The sequence below is a fragment of the Balaenoptera acutorostrata genome, chromosome 9 (genome assembly GCF_949987535.1).
Source record: "Balaenoptera acutorostrata chromosome 9, mBalAcu1.1, whole genome shotgun sequence".
Lineage (NCBI taxonomy): Eukaryota > Metazoa > Chordata > Mammalia > Artiodactyla > Balaenopteridae > Balaenoptera > Balaenoptera acutorostrata.
Window position 1 is genome coordinate 74,661,973 of NC_080072.1, and position 16,084 is coordinate 74,678,056.

The 16,084-nt window shown below is 36.2% G+C and overlaps 1 protein-coding gene across 9 annotated transcripts in view; it reads right to left on the reverse strand.

The window, feature by feature from the left end:
• The window catches only part of MTMR2 (myotubularin related protein 2), a 108,809-nt gene that overhangs the window by 55,850 nt on the left and 36,875 nt on the right, over positions 1–16,084 (reverse strand). For 8 of the 9 annotated variants that reach the window (XM_057552541.1, XM_007191194.2, XM_057552545.1 and 5 more), the window contains one exon: positions 14,421–14,526. In XM_057552541.1, coding sequence (XP_057408524.1) covers positions 14,421–14,526 — 106 coding nt within the window. Of the gene's footprint in view, positions 1–7,375; positions 7,513–14,420; positions 14,527–16,084 lie in introns of all 9 variants that reach the window. The other variant, XM_057552544.1, reaches the window with a different exon arrangement.

The window sequence follows — 16,084 nt, forward strand, 5'->3', positions numbered from 1 at the left end:
AACATAGGTTGAGGTACTAACTGACAGCACCTTGGAACATGACCTTATTTGGAAACAGGGTCACTGCAGATGTAATTAGTTAAATGAGGATATAATGGATAGGGTGGACCCCTAGTCCAATATGACTGTCGTCTACATAAGAAGACATCCCTAGAAGACACAGAGATACCGGGATAATGCCATGTGAAGATGGAGGCAGAGATTGGAGTGATGGATCTACAAGCCGAGGAACACCAAGGATCGTTGGTCCTCCCCAGCAGCTAGAAAAGAGGTATCGAACAGATTCTTCCTCTGAACCCTCAGAAGTAACCAACCCTCTCAACATCTTGATTTTAGATTATGAGAAAGAAAGAAAAATCACTGTTTTCCTATCCTCTACTCTCAACACTTCTGACACCAGATGTGTGGTTTTTTCCACACCACGTAATTCTCCAATTCTCAGCGGATACCAACGGGGTGTCCTATAACTCAGTTACTACACTATCACCCGTAGTTAGTGCAGACTTCACATTGTAAGGGCTTAGTCCCACAAGACTGCCCCCTACTTCAAGCACCAATCTCAAGTCCCAGGTTGCCAATTGTACTTCTGACCAATCGTTCATAAATCAGGGGTTCCCACAACCCCTCCTTGGGTTCAATAATTTGCTAAAATGGTTCACAAAACTCAGGGAAACACCTTACTTACATTCGCCAGTTTATTATGAAGGACAGAACTCAGAAACAACCAGATGGAAGACCTACACAGGGCAAGGAATGGGGTATGAGGCTGTGTGGAATTTCCATGCCCTGTCTGGGCGTATTACTCTCCCAGAACCTCAAAGTGTTCACCAGTCTGGAAGCTCTCTAAACCCCTTCAGTAAGGGTATTTTTATGGCAGCTTCATTACTTAGACATGATTGATTGAATTACTGGCCATCAGTGATTAACTAAACCTCCAGCCCCTCTCCCCTCCCCAGAGATGGGAGGGGGTTGAAAGTTCCAAACCTAATCAAAGGTGGATTCTCCTGACAACCAGGCCCCATCCTTAGGGGCTTTCCAAAAGTCATTCATTAATGTAAACTCAGGTGTGATCCAAAGGGGTGTGTTATGAATAACAAAAGATGCTTTTACTTTTATCACTCTGGAACCAGAGACAAAAACTAAATATTATAACAAAAGATGCTCCTATGGCTCTTATCACTTAGAAAATGACAAAAGTTTTAGGAGCTCTGACCAAGATTTAAGGATGAAGACCTATATATATATATATATATATTTCTTATTACATACTCCAGAACTGTGAGAGAATAAATTTTTGTTGTTTTAAGCCACCCAGTTTGTGTATTCTGTTACAGCAGCCCTAGGAATGAACACACCTAATATCAAGAAAAATTTTCAAGTTTAAATCTTAAAATGCAAGGTGTTCATAACTGCCAAAACTTGGAAGCAACAGAAAAGTCCTTCAGTGAGTGAATGGATAAACAAACTGTGGTACATCAATACAAAGGAATATTATTTAGTGATAAGAAGAAATGAGCTATCAAGCCACAAAAAGATATGGAGGAATCTCAAAGGCATACTGCTAAGTAAAAGAAGCCAATCCGGCTATGTATTAGATGATTCCAACTATATGACATTCTGGAAAAGCAAAACTATGGAGACAGTAAAAAGATCAGTGGTAGTCAGGGGTTCAGGGAGAAGGGGGAGGGACAAATAGGTGGAGTAAAGAGTGCTTTTAGGGTAGTGAAACTACTTTGTATGATACAGTAATGGTGGAAACATGTCATTATACATTTGTCAAAACCCATAGAATGTACCACAAAAAGACTGAACCTTAATGTAAACTATGGATTTTAATTAATATTATTATGTGTCAATATTGGTTCATCAATTATAACAAATGCACCACACTAATATGTAAATAGGAGAAACTGTGGAGGTTGAGGAGGGGAATAACATAGGGCTGCAACTTTTTTTAAAAAAATAACTTAGAACATTAAAATAACCACAAAAACAACTACCATTGGGACTTCCCTGGTGGCACAGTGGTTAAGAATCTGCCTGCCAATGCAGGGGACATGGGTTCGAGCCCTGGTCCGGGAAGTTCCCACAGGCCGCAGAGCAACTAAGCCCGTGCGCCACAACTACTGAGCCCATGTGCCACAACTACTGAAGCCCGTGCACCTAGAGCCCGTGCTCCGCAACAAGAGAAGCCACCACAATGAGAAGCCCGCGCACCGCAACTAGAGAAAGCCCGCGCGCAGCAATGAAGACCCAACGCAGACAAAAATAAATAAATTTTAAAAATTAAAAAAAAACAACACAAACTACCATCTATGACCAATATCATTTCATAAAAGAAAGGAGACTTTTATTTATTTTTTATTTATGGCTGTGTTGGGTCCTCGCCTCTGCGCGAGGGCCCTCCCCACCTGCAGCAAGTGGGGACCACTCCTCACCGCGGCGCGCGGGCCCCCCACCGCCGCGGCCTCCCCCATTGCGGAGTACAAGCTCCAGACGCGCAGGCTCAGCAATTGTGGCTCACGGGCCCAGCCGCTCCGCGGCACGCGGGATCCTCCCAGACCAGGGCTCAAACCCGTGTCCACTGCATCGGCAGGCAGACTCCCAACCACTGCGCCACCAGGGAAGCCCCCAAGAAAGGAGACTTTTAAAACCAAGAAGTTAGAATGATATAATCCTGTGATAAAGAACACTTCTTCCCAGTAAAGGATGGCTTATATCAATTTCTGCCAAAAACAAAACAGAAGTAGATAGATAAAATATTATCTCATTACTTTCATTTTACCTCATACACAGAAGATATCATCATGACCTGACCTGGTTAATGCACTGCTTTTAGAAGATCATTATTCATTTACTGCTCATAATACCCTGAAAGAGAAGTAGTGTTTTTATTCCCATTTCTAAATGGGGTAATTGACCCTTATAGAAGTTAAGCAACTTTTCCAAGGTGACATATACCTCACAACAGCAGCTGAACTTGAACAGATGCATGACTGAACTAAGACTATGACCATGACATAATAGCATCCTACTGTAACTGTATAGCAAGCAAGTGATATGATGGATCAGAGGCTGAGAAAGAGATCACAACCAGAGGTAAAGATATGGGAGCCATCCATAAAGTGACGATAGCTGAAGTTATGAGAAAGAAAGAGCATAAGGAAGACAGGAGTAGGGAGTTTGGGGGTGAGCAAGGGATGAAGGACATATTAGGGTCACCTTGGTTAGCTGAGGAGAGAGGAACAGCAAGTACACAAAGGAGGGGCAGTCTGATAGAAAAGAAGTGAAGCCATAAATTGTCACCAGGTTTGAAACCTGGAGTCATCATCTTTGACTCCTCTCTCCCCCAATCTGCAATACTCAGGCGGCTTAAACACATTACGTCCACATAAATATTTTTTCAAACCTGTCCTTTACTCTGCATTGTCACTACCCTAGTGCATGCCCTTTATCAATTTTTACTTGGAATTGTACAAACAGCCTCCAAACATATCTCCCTGTTTTCATTCCACCTGCCTCTAATTAATACCACCTGTTTATGTATCCGCGGCTTCTTCTAGCCCTCCCCCAACAATTCCCAGCAAATGGAAACTTAAACACACTCTTCTCTCCTGAATTTTTTAACCTATCTTGAACATATTTCCATATCCACAAATGAAGATCCATTTCTTCTTTCCAAATACTACATAGTATTCAATTGTAAACACATAATTTATTTAACCATCCCCCTAACCAAAAAACATTTCTATTGTTTCCAGACTTTTGTGATTACAAATGTGAGAATCAGCTTGTCAAGTCTGAACCATATTATTTACAGAATAAGCAAGAATTAAAATCTGAACAATATTGAGCCTTTCTATCAAAAAACAAGGTATGACTTTCCATTTATTTAAGTATTCTTTTATATTACTCAGCAGGAGTTTTAAAGTTTCTTCATATAGTTTCTTCCTGTATCTTAAGTTTATTCCTGGATATTTTATATTTTTAATTGTTATTATAAATAGGACCTTTCCCTTCCTGATATTTATAAGTATTTTTATCATAGAAAGCTGTTGATCCTTACATATCAATTTTGGCTTTTAGTATGCCTTGTAATGTTTTGCTGAAAGTTGGACATGATGCACCAGGTAAAAAGAGCTGAGATAAACAGGCCCCTAATGATGTCGTAGTGAGGTGAGGAGGTGGGAGGGAAAATGTTCGATAGTCCTATGACTGAATCCCATAGTCCTCTGTCTTTTAATGAGCTTGTGCCCCGGCAGTGTGATGTTTACAAGTGCTTCTTTGTCCCCCCGCCCCTCCCACCCCCAGACAGGACAGGTTGGCTAGAGGGTGCTGAAGTCTGTATTTCTCTTCTCCCATGGGGAAGGTTAGATGAGGCTGGAATTGGATATTTCCCTTTCCCCAGGTCAGTTAGGCTCTCACAAAGCCCGTAGGCTGGGCTAGTAAAATAGTTTCTTTTGAGGGCAGGCCTTGTTAAGAAGAACAGAATGTTTTCGACATTTTCAAAATAGCTGCTTTTCCCCTCCCTCTGCCAGAAGCAAAAGAGATTTTTCTCAGTCTTCACTGTGAGAACCTGGTAGCGCTCCTATAGGTAAAACTCACAAAACTATGAAGGCCCCCCCTAAGACTGGGACCCCCTTGAGCATTTAACTCTCAGACTTGTCCACACTGACCCGCCAGCAATTCGTCAATTACAGTTTAAGTTGTCCTGCCCCTTACTGGTTCCAGAGACAGTTTCTGCTGACGGGTTTCTGCTCTGCCTGTCTCTCCAATTTGGGAGACAGCCATTTGTCCTGTGATCTCAATTCTCTGATGGATCTAAGAAGAGCTGAATTTCAACTTTTTGGCTTTTTACTTGTTTGTTAGGACAGATGACCTCCAAGCTTCTTTTTGTAACCAGTCACCTGATTAGTCTTTTGTTTCTAAAAATTTTCATTTGATTTTCTTAACTTCCAGGTAAAAACAATGCTCCTTTTCAGTAATATGCCTCCCATGTACAGTCATCCCTTGGTATCCACAAGGGATTGGTTCCAGGACCCCCACTGGATACCAAAATCTGAGGATTCTCAAGGCCCTTTTATAAAATGGCGTAGTATTTGCATATAACTTACGCACATTCTCCCACATACTTTAAATCAATTCTAGATTACTGAAAAAAACTAATAAAATGTAAGTGCTATGTAAATAGTTGCTGGTGAGTGGCAAATTCAAGTTCTGTTTTTTGGAAGTTCTGGAAGTTTTTTCCCCAAATATTTTCAATCCGCAGTTAGTTGAATCTGCTGATAAGGAACCTGTGGATTCAGGGGGCAGACTATATTGCTCTAATCTAATTGCATCAGACAGTACTTATAAAGAATGCTAAGTAACACAGGCATGATAGTAGGTACCTTGTCTTGTTCTTTCATGGGACTACTTCTAATGTTTTAATATTAGGCACAGTGCTTAATAAGTATTTACCTATTCACGTCTAATTAAAAGTTCTAAAAACCTGAAACAGGTTAAATTTGGTCAAATACTGTTTATTAAATGCCTTTTCTGCATATATAAAGATAATTATGTGGAACCCTCTCTGTCTTGTAAAAGAAGTTATATCAGCAGCACTTTTACTATGCTTAGCTTTGAAGTGTGAAACATTCTCTACTCCAGAATCAGGATCATTTTAGTAAGTGTTCCACCTAATTAAATATACTTCAGGCACAAACACTTTTCCTTATCTCCTTACTATCAACTGAATATAGTCACTATTATTCCTGTTGCATCATGACTATGTTAAATATACTTTTATGTTTGTCAGTTTTTCCATACATTCTAATTTTTTAATAATCTCTATATATGTTTCTATTATAATTATTTGGCTCTTTTTACTAAAACTCTTAACACATTCAGAGCTTTTATTCTTTTAACCCTTAAAGGGGTTAATAATATCTGCAATATAATCTGAAAATCACATCAAAATAATTACAAACCCAATAAACATGCTATACAACAGTATAGCATCTAAGACCCTACTTACTATAGCTTAGCCAACTGCTGACATCATGAACTTGTGGTGAGTAGAGTTGAAGAGCTTTTACTGATACCCAATCTTATAACTGTAGAAGTTCTACGTAAAACTTTTAAGGAAGATGTTTTGTGTACCAAATACTAAGAGTAATGGTGAGAGTAGTAGAGGCACTGGTGATTTTTATTTTTTCCTTAATCCTATTTCTATTTCCCACAAATTAGTACACTGTATTACTTTTATAATAAAAAAAGCTCTCAAGGTTATTATAAAAGATACAAAATTTTACAAATATGAGTCAGGTAATTTTGGAGAGAAAAGTTTCAGTAAAATGGAAATCATGAGGGTGTGGTCTGAAGTCATTTCTCTATTAAGCATGGAAATGAGACAACTGTGAATATTTTCAAGTGTGATGAAGGAAGTGAGTTAATGACTGTCTCTCTTCCAAATTTTCCTCATATAACTTCAAAGTTTTTTCAACATTGTTCTCTCTCTGATTTTTATCTAAATATCTCCCATCAGAAAAAAAAAGATCATAATGAGCTAGAAGGGTCAGAGATGGGACTGAGTCTATGATAAACGGGCGGACCATGATTTGTTTCACTGAAGAGCAGAAGTACATTCCAGATGCGTGAGTGAGTGATCATGAATGGAAGTGAGAATGAGCACATATTGTGTAAGGGACTAAAAGAAGAATCCCTATCTATCGGGGTGGGGATTACACTTGGGGACAGTTGGAGATACAGTGTGATAGTTGTGATGGGATCAATCACAAAGAACCCTGAACGCAAGGCTTAGAAGTCTGCACTCACTACTGTAAGAAACGGGGATCCCCTTGAAGAATTTTTAAACAGGGTATCACATATGAAAGTGATGTCAGAGGAAGGTTAGCCTTATGGTAGTGCATTAGCTGCATCAGACAAAGACAAGCCTATCAGACATAAGAACTAGGGGACTGTTAACAATGGAAAGTAAAGGGGAAATGAGCATTTTTCAAAATCCATGACATTCTGTTAAAAGAGAAAGTAACTTCGTATTTCTCATTCTCTGCAACTGATTTAGTCAAAACACTTTTCCTGGGTACCTTCCCACATTCCAAATATGGAGCTCTAAGGATACAAGACAGGACAACAGATATATCTTATCTGTATATATCTTATAGTATATTCTCTTTTTCTTTCCAGAAAGTTTATTTTTCTTTAAATTCTTGTTTTTGTAAATGCCCTCCAAGTTTTTTCTTTAAGTATGTTTAAATGTAGTAGTACTTTATTTACTTATAATGTAAACTGCTTTAGAATGTTTTGCCCTTTCTGCTCCCAAGGTATACCTTTGTCATAGTACCTATCATATAATAATCATGGATCTGCTTACCTCCTTTTCCACTACATGAGTCTAAGCTTCATGCTGGCAGAGGCCATGTCTTACTGGATACTTTTTCCCCGGAACACTCAGGAAATTTCAAGAGAGTGCAGTGAGTTAGTGAATAAATGCACAGATTTTATCGGGAACTATGAATAAAACACAGAATTTCCTTCTTTAGTTTCCCAGATGTAGCTGACAGGTGGTTTCAAGTTTCAGTCAATGAGGAGTGCTCCTCAAACTTTTCCACCAATTAAATACAGCAAATGAGAGGACAAATATTCCCAGTGTCCCAAGGAGCTTTAGTTTGCAACTGGCCACAAGTGTGAAATAGCTTGTAAGTCACATTGATTCAGGCACTATTCTATGCACTAGGGAAATAACCAAGGCTCCTGCCTTTGTAGAGCTTAATTTGAGAGAGATCAGATGAACAGTAATCAAATAAACAGGAAAAGATCTTTACCCTTCTAGCACAATAAAACTTTGTTTTTATTTTTTATAAATGAAACTTTTAAAATTTGTATTTTTATATCTTTTCTTTTAAGGTTAATAGTTTTGGGTATTATTTTAAAATTCCCTCCTGACAGAAGTCATAAAGATACTGTATTTTCTTTTAAAATTTTAAAATTTTGATTTTCAAGTTTAAGTGCTTAGTCTAACGAATTCAATTTTTGTGTATGTGTGAATTAGGAACCCAACTTTTTTTCCCCCAATATGGCGAACCTAGTGCTGATTACCAAATAGTTCATTCTTCCCCCTTCTCCGAGATGAATACAGAGTTCCTATAAATATCAGTCTGTTCTTGAACTTTGCCATGTCTCATTCATCTATTTCTGTTCTAGTTACTTTAGCTTTATATTTGACTAAATGAATCCCCCCTCTTCATTTTTCTTCATAAGTAATCTTGACCTTTTTACCTTTTCATATAAATTTTAGGATCAGCTTGCCAAGTTCTTCAGGATAAACTTGAATCTGGTTTGCAATGATATAGAGTTAACAGACATACTGAAAATATTTGACATTCCCAGGCTTTTGTGTCTACTTACATATTTGAGATAGTTTTAGGCTCTTTAATAAAGTTTTATAACTTTCTCCATGAGGTTGTTACATATCTTTTATTAGACTTTGTAATTTTGTTGCTCTCGTGACTAGAATATCTTTTAAATCACATTGTCTAAACATTTTTGCTAAGGTACAGAAGCATGATTTTTTTTAAATTATCTTGTATCCAGCACCAGTGCTGGTAGTGTACATATAGATTTTTCTTAAGTCTTCTGTATATACAATCATTTATAAATAATAAAAGTTTTGTTTCTTCCTTTCATTTCTTATATTATTTATTCTTTTCCTATTTTACTGGCTAGGACTTCTAGCATAATGTTGAATAAAAGTGGTGATAGATATCATCATCATGTTTCTAAGTTTAAAGGAAATGCTTCTAACATCTTCCCATTAAGTATGACGCTTACTGTGGAGTTTTGGGGGTATCCTTTATTTCGCTAAGATGTTCTTTTCAATTCCTAGGCTCTCGAGAGTTGATGTTGGTATGCAGGGTGGTGGTATTAATCATAATAAGTGCTAACTTCAATCAGTTTTTGCTCTGGCTATTGAAATAATTATGTATAATAGACACTGTTCTCTGTTTACCTAACATCTGCTCTATGAGCCTTAACTCATTCCAACTAGATTTGCATACTTACAGAATATGTCAATATTACATTCATGTACACACTCTAGATAAGAAATAATCCTATTATCTCTGACCTCTGGTTCATAAAGAAATATGAACAATATAACACAAATTTGGAAGGATAATCACACTTGCTTGATTTAAGCCCATTAAATATTTCAAGGGCAGATGGTTAAGAACAAAGCCCAAAATATTGTAACTTTTATCTCATATATATTTATGTCTATATAAATGATATAAATACATATATATATAAATATATATATATGTTCTGAGATCAAATAGGCCTTCTAAAATAGAGATAAAAACACAGAATACAATTTCATTTTAATATTTGATTTTGAATTGTAGACAAACATCAGTATAAGCGCCATATCACAGGCATCAACAAAGGAAAGGGGATACTGCGTAGCCTGACTTTTAACTTATCTTTTAATCACCACCATTTAAGGAACATACTTCGCTTAAAGCCCAATGCTATACTAATTACTATTTATACTATTAAATAGTATAAATACTATACTAATTAAAATTTATACTATTTATAAATAGAGTTGTGCATTTGAATTTTAAAATCCTGTATTTCATGGGATTTTAGTCTTCAGTGAGCAAATAAATCAACCAAACACAAGTTCCCTAGGTTCTTAATTCCACTGTCAAACTTTAAAAATATGTTCTTATTAAAGAAAGTCTGATTTTAAAAATTGCAAATTTATTTTAAAATAATTTATTAAAAATTCTATACAAAAGGATTTTAAGTTTTTTAAATGAAATTAAATAGGCTACATTACCAAGTGAAGAATAAATGAAGCAAAGAGAAAACACTAATGTCACTGAGGATTCAATTTATCAAGCCTAAGTTTGTGCTCAACTTTTTAGAAATACATCTACTGGATTAAATCTGTATATGACTTTTTCCACAACAAACAAGGCTCACAGGGTGAAAAAGTACCACAAATAGAATTCCACCTGAGCAAATACAAGTTCAAGATATCTAGAATAGTCCACTACCCCCAGTGATTTTCCATTCTGCTTTACTGATGTAGGAGCAAAGAATCTTGCTTGACTAAGAAATTCATAACAGAAACTTTCACAGCTGTTACTCCACTACAACACTATCCTTTCAGGAAAGTGTCACTTCATGGTGCCTACAGCAGAAAACCTATACAATTCGATTTAATATATTTAATGAAGCCGGATTAGCTTTTCAATGCATTGTGTTCTTTACACTTCTATTTAAAAGTTGTTACTAACAGAGCTTCTAAAATGTTGAGGCTCAGGGCAGAGATAAACAGTGAGGCTATGTGGAGAACTCAAAGCCTAGAGGTTAACCAACTTCAAATCATCTGTGAAATGATGTTCAAACTACCATACCAAGCCCCTCATCTCATAAATAGAGCCAAACCATGGTCAAAGAACAACATAGCTGTCTGCAGTTAGTTGCACCTATAATTTACTAGAACACTACCATTTTATAGCCACTAAAGGTATACATAATAAAAGCAAAATATCATCAACTAACAAAATTGAGAAGGGGGAGAGATCAGATATTATTAGAAAAACCATCTTTTATGATTAATTAGAAAAGCAATTCTCACTTATTAAGGAATATTGAAAACTGCTATTTCTACCTCAAAAATGTGTTAAAGTTATTCCTTTTAATTAAGAAAATCGCACTTCACATTTGAAAAAACTTAGCAACAAAATCCTGGGAAAATAGTCTCTCTGGATAATGTGCTGTACAGGAATATGACCAATCTGAGACCAAATATCAATAAAAGGGCAACACCTACTTGTGTGCCTTTAAGCACATGATTTAATTCAGCTCTTCTGAATATCAGGTTGCTCTTTGTCAAACGGGGTAGTGATATCTGTCTCACAGGACTGTTGTGAAAGTTAAATGAGATAACGCATGTATAAATATTTATCCAGGTAGTACACTACATTTTTTTCAATTATTAGAAGTATGTTCTTCCTCCACCCTACACATACATTTGAAATCAGGCTGCATTTTTTAAATGATGTTAAATGTTACTCATTCATTTCCCTTCCACAACTGAAAAAAAGACGGTGATTCAGGTAAAGATTATATCTAATAACCAAGGATATCTTTTAAAATGAGGAAACAGGAAAACAGTCAGCCTAAACATATTAGTATCCTTTTTTCCCTGTCCTTTCAGGCACTCTACCGTGGAAAGTACGGTTAACCTTTGGTTGCCCAAAACCATCTTCTCCTTAATTTAACATTTAACAATTGTCTCTTCATTTGTCTATTAAAAATTATCTGAGGGCCCCACGAAGTTGTGAAAGATGCTGAATTGACAAGGCACTAATGGGGACAATTCCTGAAGTCATGGACCTGATGTATAAATTTAACAGATTCCCTTAGTATCCTAGTGCTAAGAGAGTCAATAATTCAGGACATTTTTGTGTCTAATGTAAAACCTGAAGAGACAACAGCATAAAATAAGACTACTCCAGACAAACTTATATATATGATCACCAGACTCATTATCTCCAAATAGGATGTATGCAAATGATCTTTTGCTTCAGAAGGAGAATAAAAGTACTTTGTTACCTTTTTTTGGGAAGGGAGGGAAGGAGAGAGGAAGGAAGGAAGGGAGGGAGCACGTAGTGCCCAGATCTTGGTTTCTAATACCATTCTCCAATAAAAGAAATCTGGCTCCCTGAGAAATGGATGATGATTCTAGGACTGGGGCAGGAAGTATCAAGATGAGCTTGGAGTATCTTGCAGTGACAGAAAGTAAGGAAGAGCTAATAAACAAACAACAAACAAGAAAATCAACAACAACAGCAAAACACCATAATGATGGGAATATGTCAAAGGGACACAAGATCTGACTGAAAGAAATCCCAATCTGGAGCTGGAACAATTTGAGCAACAAAGTAGTACTGGACTGTAATATATAAAATAAATATCCATAAGTCTATACTGATATAAATAAATGATTGCATAAATCAATAAATGAGGGAGAAGAGACAAATCTCTCATGCAAAAGAAATAAAAGGTGTTCCACTCTAACAATGTAGAGTCTGGGCTCCTTAAGCAGGGACTGTGCATAGTTACTTCCTTTCAAAGAGTACAGTATAAGGATCAGAAGGGGAAAAAAGAGTATCTTATAGTGAAAGAACCTAACACTACCTCAACCAAGTGATTAACGTTAACATCAACAGTGACAAATCATGTTGATAGTATGTACCTTTGATATGATGTGATGAAAATGGCTCCTCACCTCTGTGGTCTTCTTCCCCAAAAGACATAATCCCAGTCTAATAATGGGTAAAACATCAGACATTCTACAAAGTATCTGACCAGTGCTCTTCGAAACTAACACGGTCATGAAAAACAAAGAAAGTCTGAAAACCTGTCACAGCCAAGAGGTGCTGTGCCTAAGGAGACACGACTACTAAATGCAATGTGGTATCTTGGATGGACCATGGAACAAAAAGAAGGACATTAGGTAAAAACTAAGGATATGTGAATAAAGCATTGATTTTAGTTAATAATAATGTATCAACATTGGTTCATTAATTTTGACAAACGTACCATACTAATGTAAGATATTAATAATAGGGGAAACTGGATGTCAAGTATCTGGGAACTCTGTAGTATCTCTGCATTTTTTCTGTAAATCTAAACCTGTTCTAAAATTAAAATTTTACCTAATAAAAGTAAGAAATAAGTTATAATATTTAGTCTGTAGATTAACATTATGACCCTTATTTTGTCCCAATGCAAGCCAGTCACTCTTATTATGGTATACATGACATCCTGAGGAAATAAAGGGGGTCTGCACACAGAGAAGCTGACAGTGGAGTCCTCCTTTCAGCATCCTACAATGTACTTCAATTCACATCCATGCCTAGTTAAGTAGTTTAACTAAGCTAACCCTCACAAGAATACACACATAGTTTAACATATTTTAGGCAAGAAACAGCAGGTAAAATATAATATTAATAATATAAGCACAGGCTAGAAATAAACGTGACATTTCTCCCATTCCTAATGAGTTCTTTATCAGTCACAAGAAGTTAAAAACAATGATGTATTTAACTAATAAAATCTGACCAGAAGTAGGCCAAAAAATTTCAAAATTATCAAAAGGCCTAGAGGCCTTTAATGTATTTTTATTAATGTAATGACTAAACCAAGGTTAGATACATATATCAAATATGTATTTTTAAATAGTAATATATTAATGAAAGGCAACAGTGGACTTATATCCACTATTATTAATGATAAACCCTGCCCTAAATGTATGCTATGCTTCAAGATAAGAGCTAATGATATTATGAGGCCTTTTTAACCAGCACAACATATATTCAGATTATAAAGATAAATGTTTATCATTTGTAGCAATGTTTAAAGTCCTGCTCTACCCAATTTAGTATTTTATGACATTTCACAGGAGATAATGGCAAATATGCAGAAGCCTTTACACACGCTTCTAACCTGTCTTCTTACATTTGTTGGATTCTGGTTTTGAAAATGAAATACATGAAAAAGATATAGTCTCAATATATTCTCAACAGCAAATGACTTCATTAATGAAAACAATGTTTTAGTTAAAATTGTGAAAGTATAGCCACTGAGAAGGCAGTCACTTCATCAGAATAAAAAGATTTTGAGGTAAGGTTTAAAGGTTATCACCACATATGAAATTCATTTTCCCCATCATTCATAGACAATCAGCAGTAGAAAAGCAGATGAATCCAAAAATGTACAAAGTGCTACAGGATATCACTGATATGGTTAATTTCATAGCAACAAGACCTTTAATAAATAGAGGAATACCTACATACTATAATGAGGTATGTAGCAACTATAGCACAGTATTTAAGTGACTTAGCTCCAGAACTGGACTACATGAGCTGCAATACTGACAATTAAATTTATTAGCTATGAGACCCTGGACATGTTATTTAATCTCTCTCTGAGTTACTGTCATCTGTAGAATGGTAGTAATAATTTCTACCTCACAGAATTGCTAAAAGTATTACAAGAGATATTTCATTAGAGCACTTAGAACAATACTTGGCACATGGTAAGTACTCAAAAAATATTAGCTATTATTGGGAGTAAAGCATTATGGGAGTATTCATGAAAATCTTTTGTATCACAACAAAATTCATTAATTATCTTAAAGATATCAAACCCAGAGATGAATTACACATTTTTCTTTTACAAATAAATAAGAATGGCCTGTTCTGGGATATTACATAAAGACAGGTCTTTGAGACTTCCATCAGTGTCTCCTTCTTAATTAGTTAAAGGTTATATTGATAGTGTGGCCACAAACAGCTAACAGAAAATACTTCACTAGAACTTAGAAACAGTATACGTACCCTCAAATCAGGAGAAAAGTTCTCTGCAGAAGTTGATATGGAATCCGATGATACAACAGAAGCTGATTTTGTATGCACTGAATTCTCTGAATGAGAAGTGGAAGCACTACAAGATACAAAAGCACAGTGTGTTTGAAAAATGGGCGTGTTAAAAACCAATTTCAGAAATTTTATTAACTCTATTATTTCTTAATACTTCCACTGCCAACCAGTCCTACTTTGCCTATTCAATCTTACCTCCAAATACTGATAAATTGCAAGCTCTAGTGGTAAGAATAGGGCTAAGTATTATTACCATCCACATTCCCTCTGGACAGGCTTCCCCAGTACTCATGAATACACTCAAGGTTAATTCTTTCTTTTTATCCAACCATCCATTTATTCATCCAATGATCAGGCCAATGTGCAAAACCATTACACCAGGCACTATGATCTGGAGATAAATATGGCAAAACCCTCATGTTCATAAAGCTCACAAGCTTGTGAAAGAGACAGACAAGTAGATAATAGTGCAATGTGATAACTCTAACTACATACACACACACACACGGGGTGGGGTGAGGGCAGAGGGAGAGAGAAAGAGAAAGAGAAAGAAGGACTATGATTACGAACTTGGAGAAAAGAAAAGAAAGCACCTGACTCTACCCAGGAAAGCTCAGGGAAGACACCACAGAGGAGGTGATATCTGAACTGAGTCTTGAAAGATAGGAAATTGTCAGGCTGACAAACAAGTAAGGGAATTCCAAAAACAAACAAAAAACACTACAGAAGTACAGAATTATCAAAGAGCACAGAACACTTGAGAAACTACAAATAGTTCGACAGTGCTGGATGAGCAGAAGAGCAGAAGATGGAAAGTTGAGCCTGTCTTTGTACCTTGTACCTTTCCACCAAACCAAATTCTATATTTTTAACAAGCCTGTCTTAAATATCCACTTCTTCCTTTACAATAAGGAATCACACTCTAGAGTTACTTTTATTCTCTTAAATTCTTATAGAACTTTTGATACCTGATCACATACTGCCTTTTACTGTTTACTGATCTCAGGTATGTAAATTTAGTCTCACCAACTAAAATTTAAATACGCCAAGAGGGAGGACCGTGTCTTTATTTCCCTTAAAATCGACTTCAGTGCCTGTGTATATAGTTAACATGTATTATCTTTCTTAAATTCAAAAATACAGGACTCCCCTGGCGGTCCAGTGGTTAAGACTGGACGCGGTCCATGGTCCGCGTTTCCACCGCAGGGGCCATGGGTTCAATCCCTGGTCAGGGAACTGAGATCCCACATGCCCTGCAGCCAAAGATACAGTGACAATATACCTATGCCACAAACTGAAATGATTTACATCATTTCCTTTTATCAGTAAAAAAATTTTTTAATTATTTAAGGAAGAAAAACCAATGGTAGAAAAATCTCAGGCACTTTGAATTGAAACTTAAAGTTCTGATAAAAAAATATATTTTTCTAAAGTTTCATTCCCAACATATTAAAAGTCTCCCTCATATGAAAAGTCAAAACTTTTTCATTAGATTCTGATGGAATAATCCACCTTGAGGTTGTGATAATATTTAAGAACCATATTATTGTTTTAAAATTTGTCTATCATAAACCTGTGTATAATGATTACTAAACTATTTTTACAATGTGAAAATCATCTCC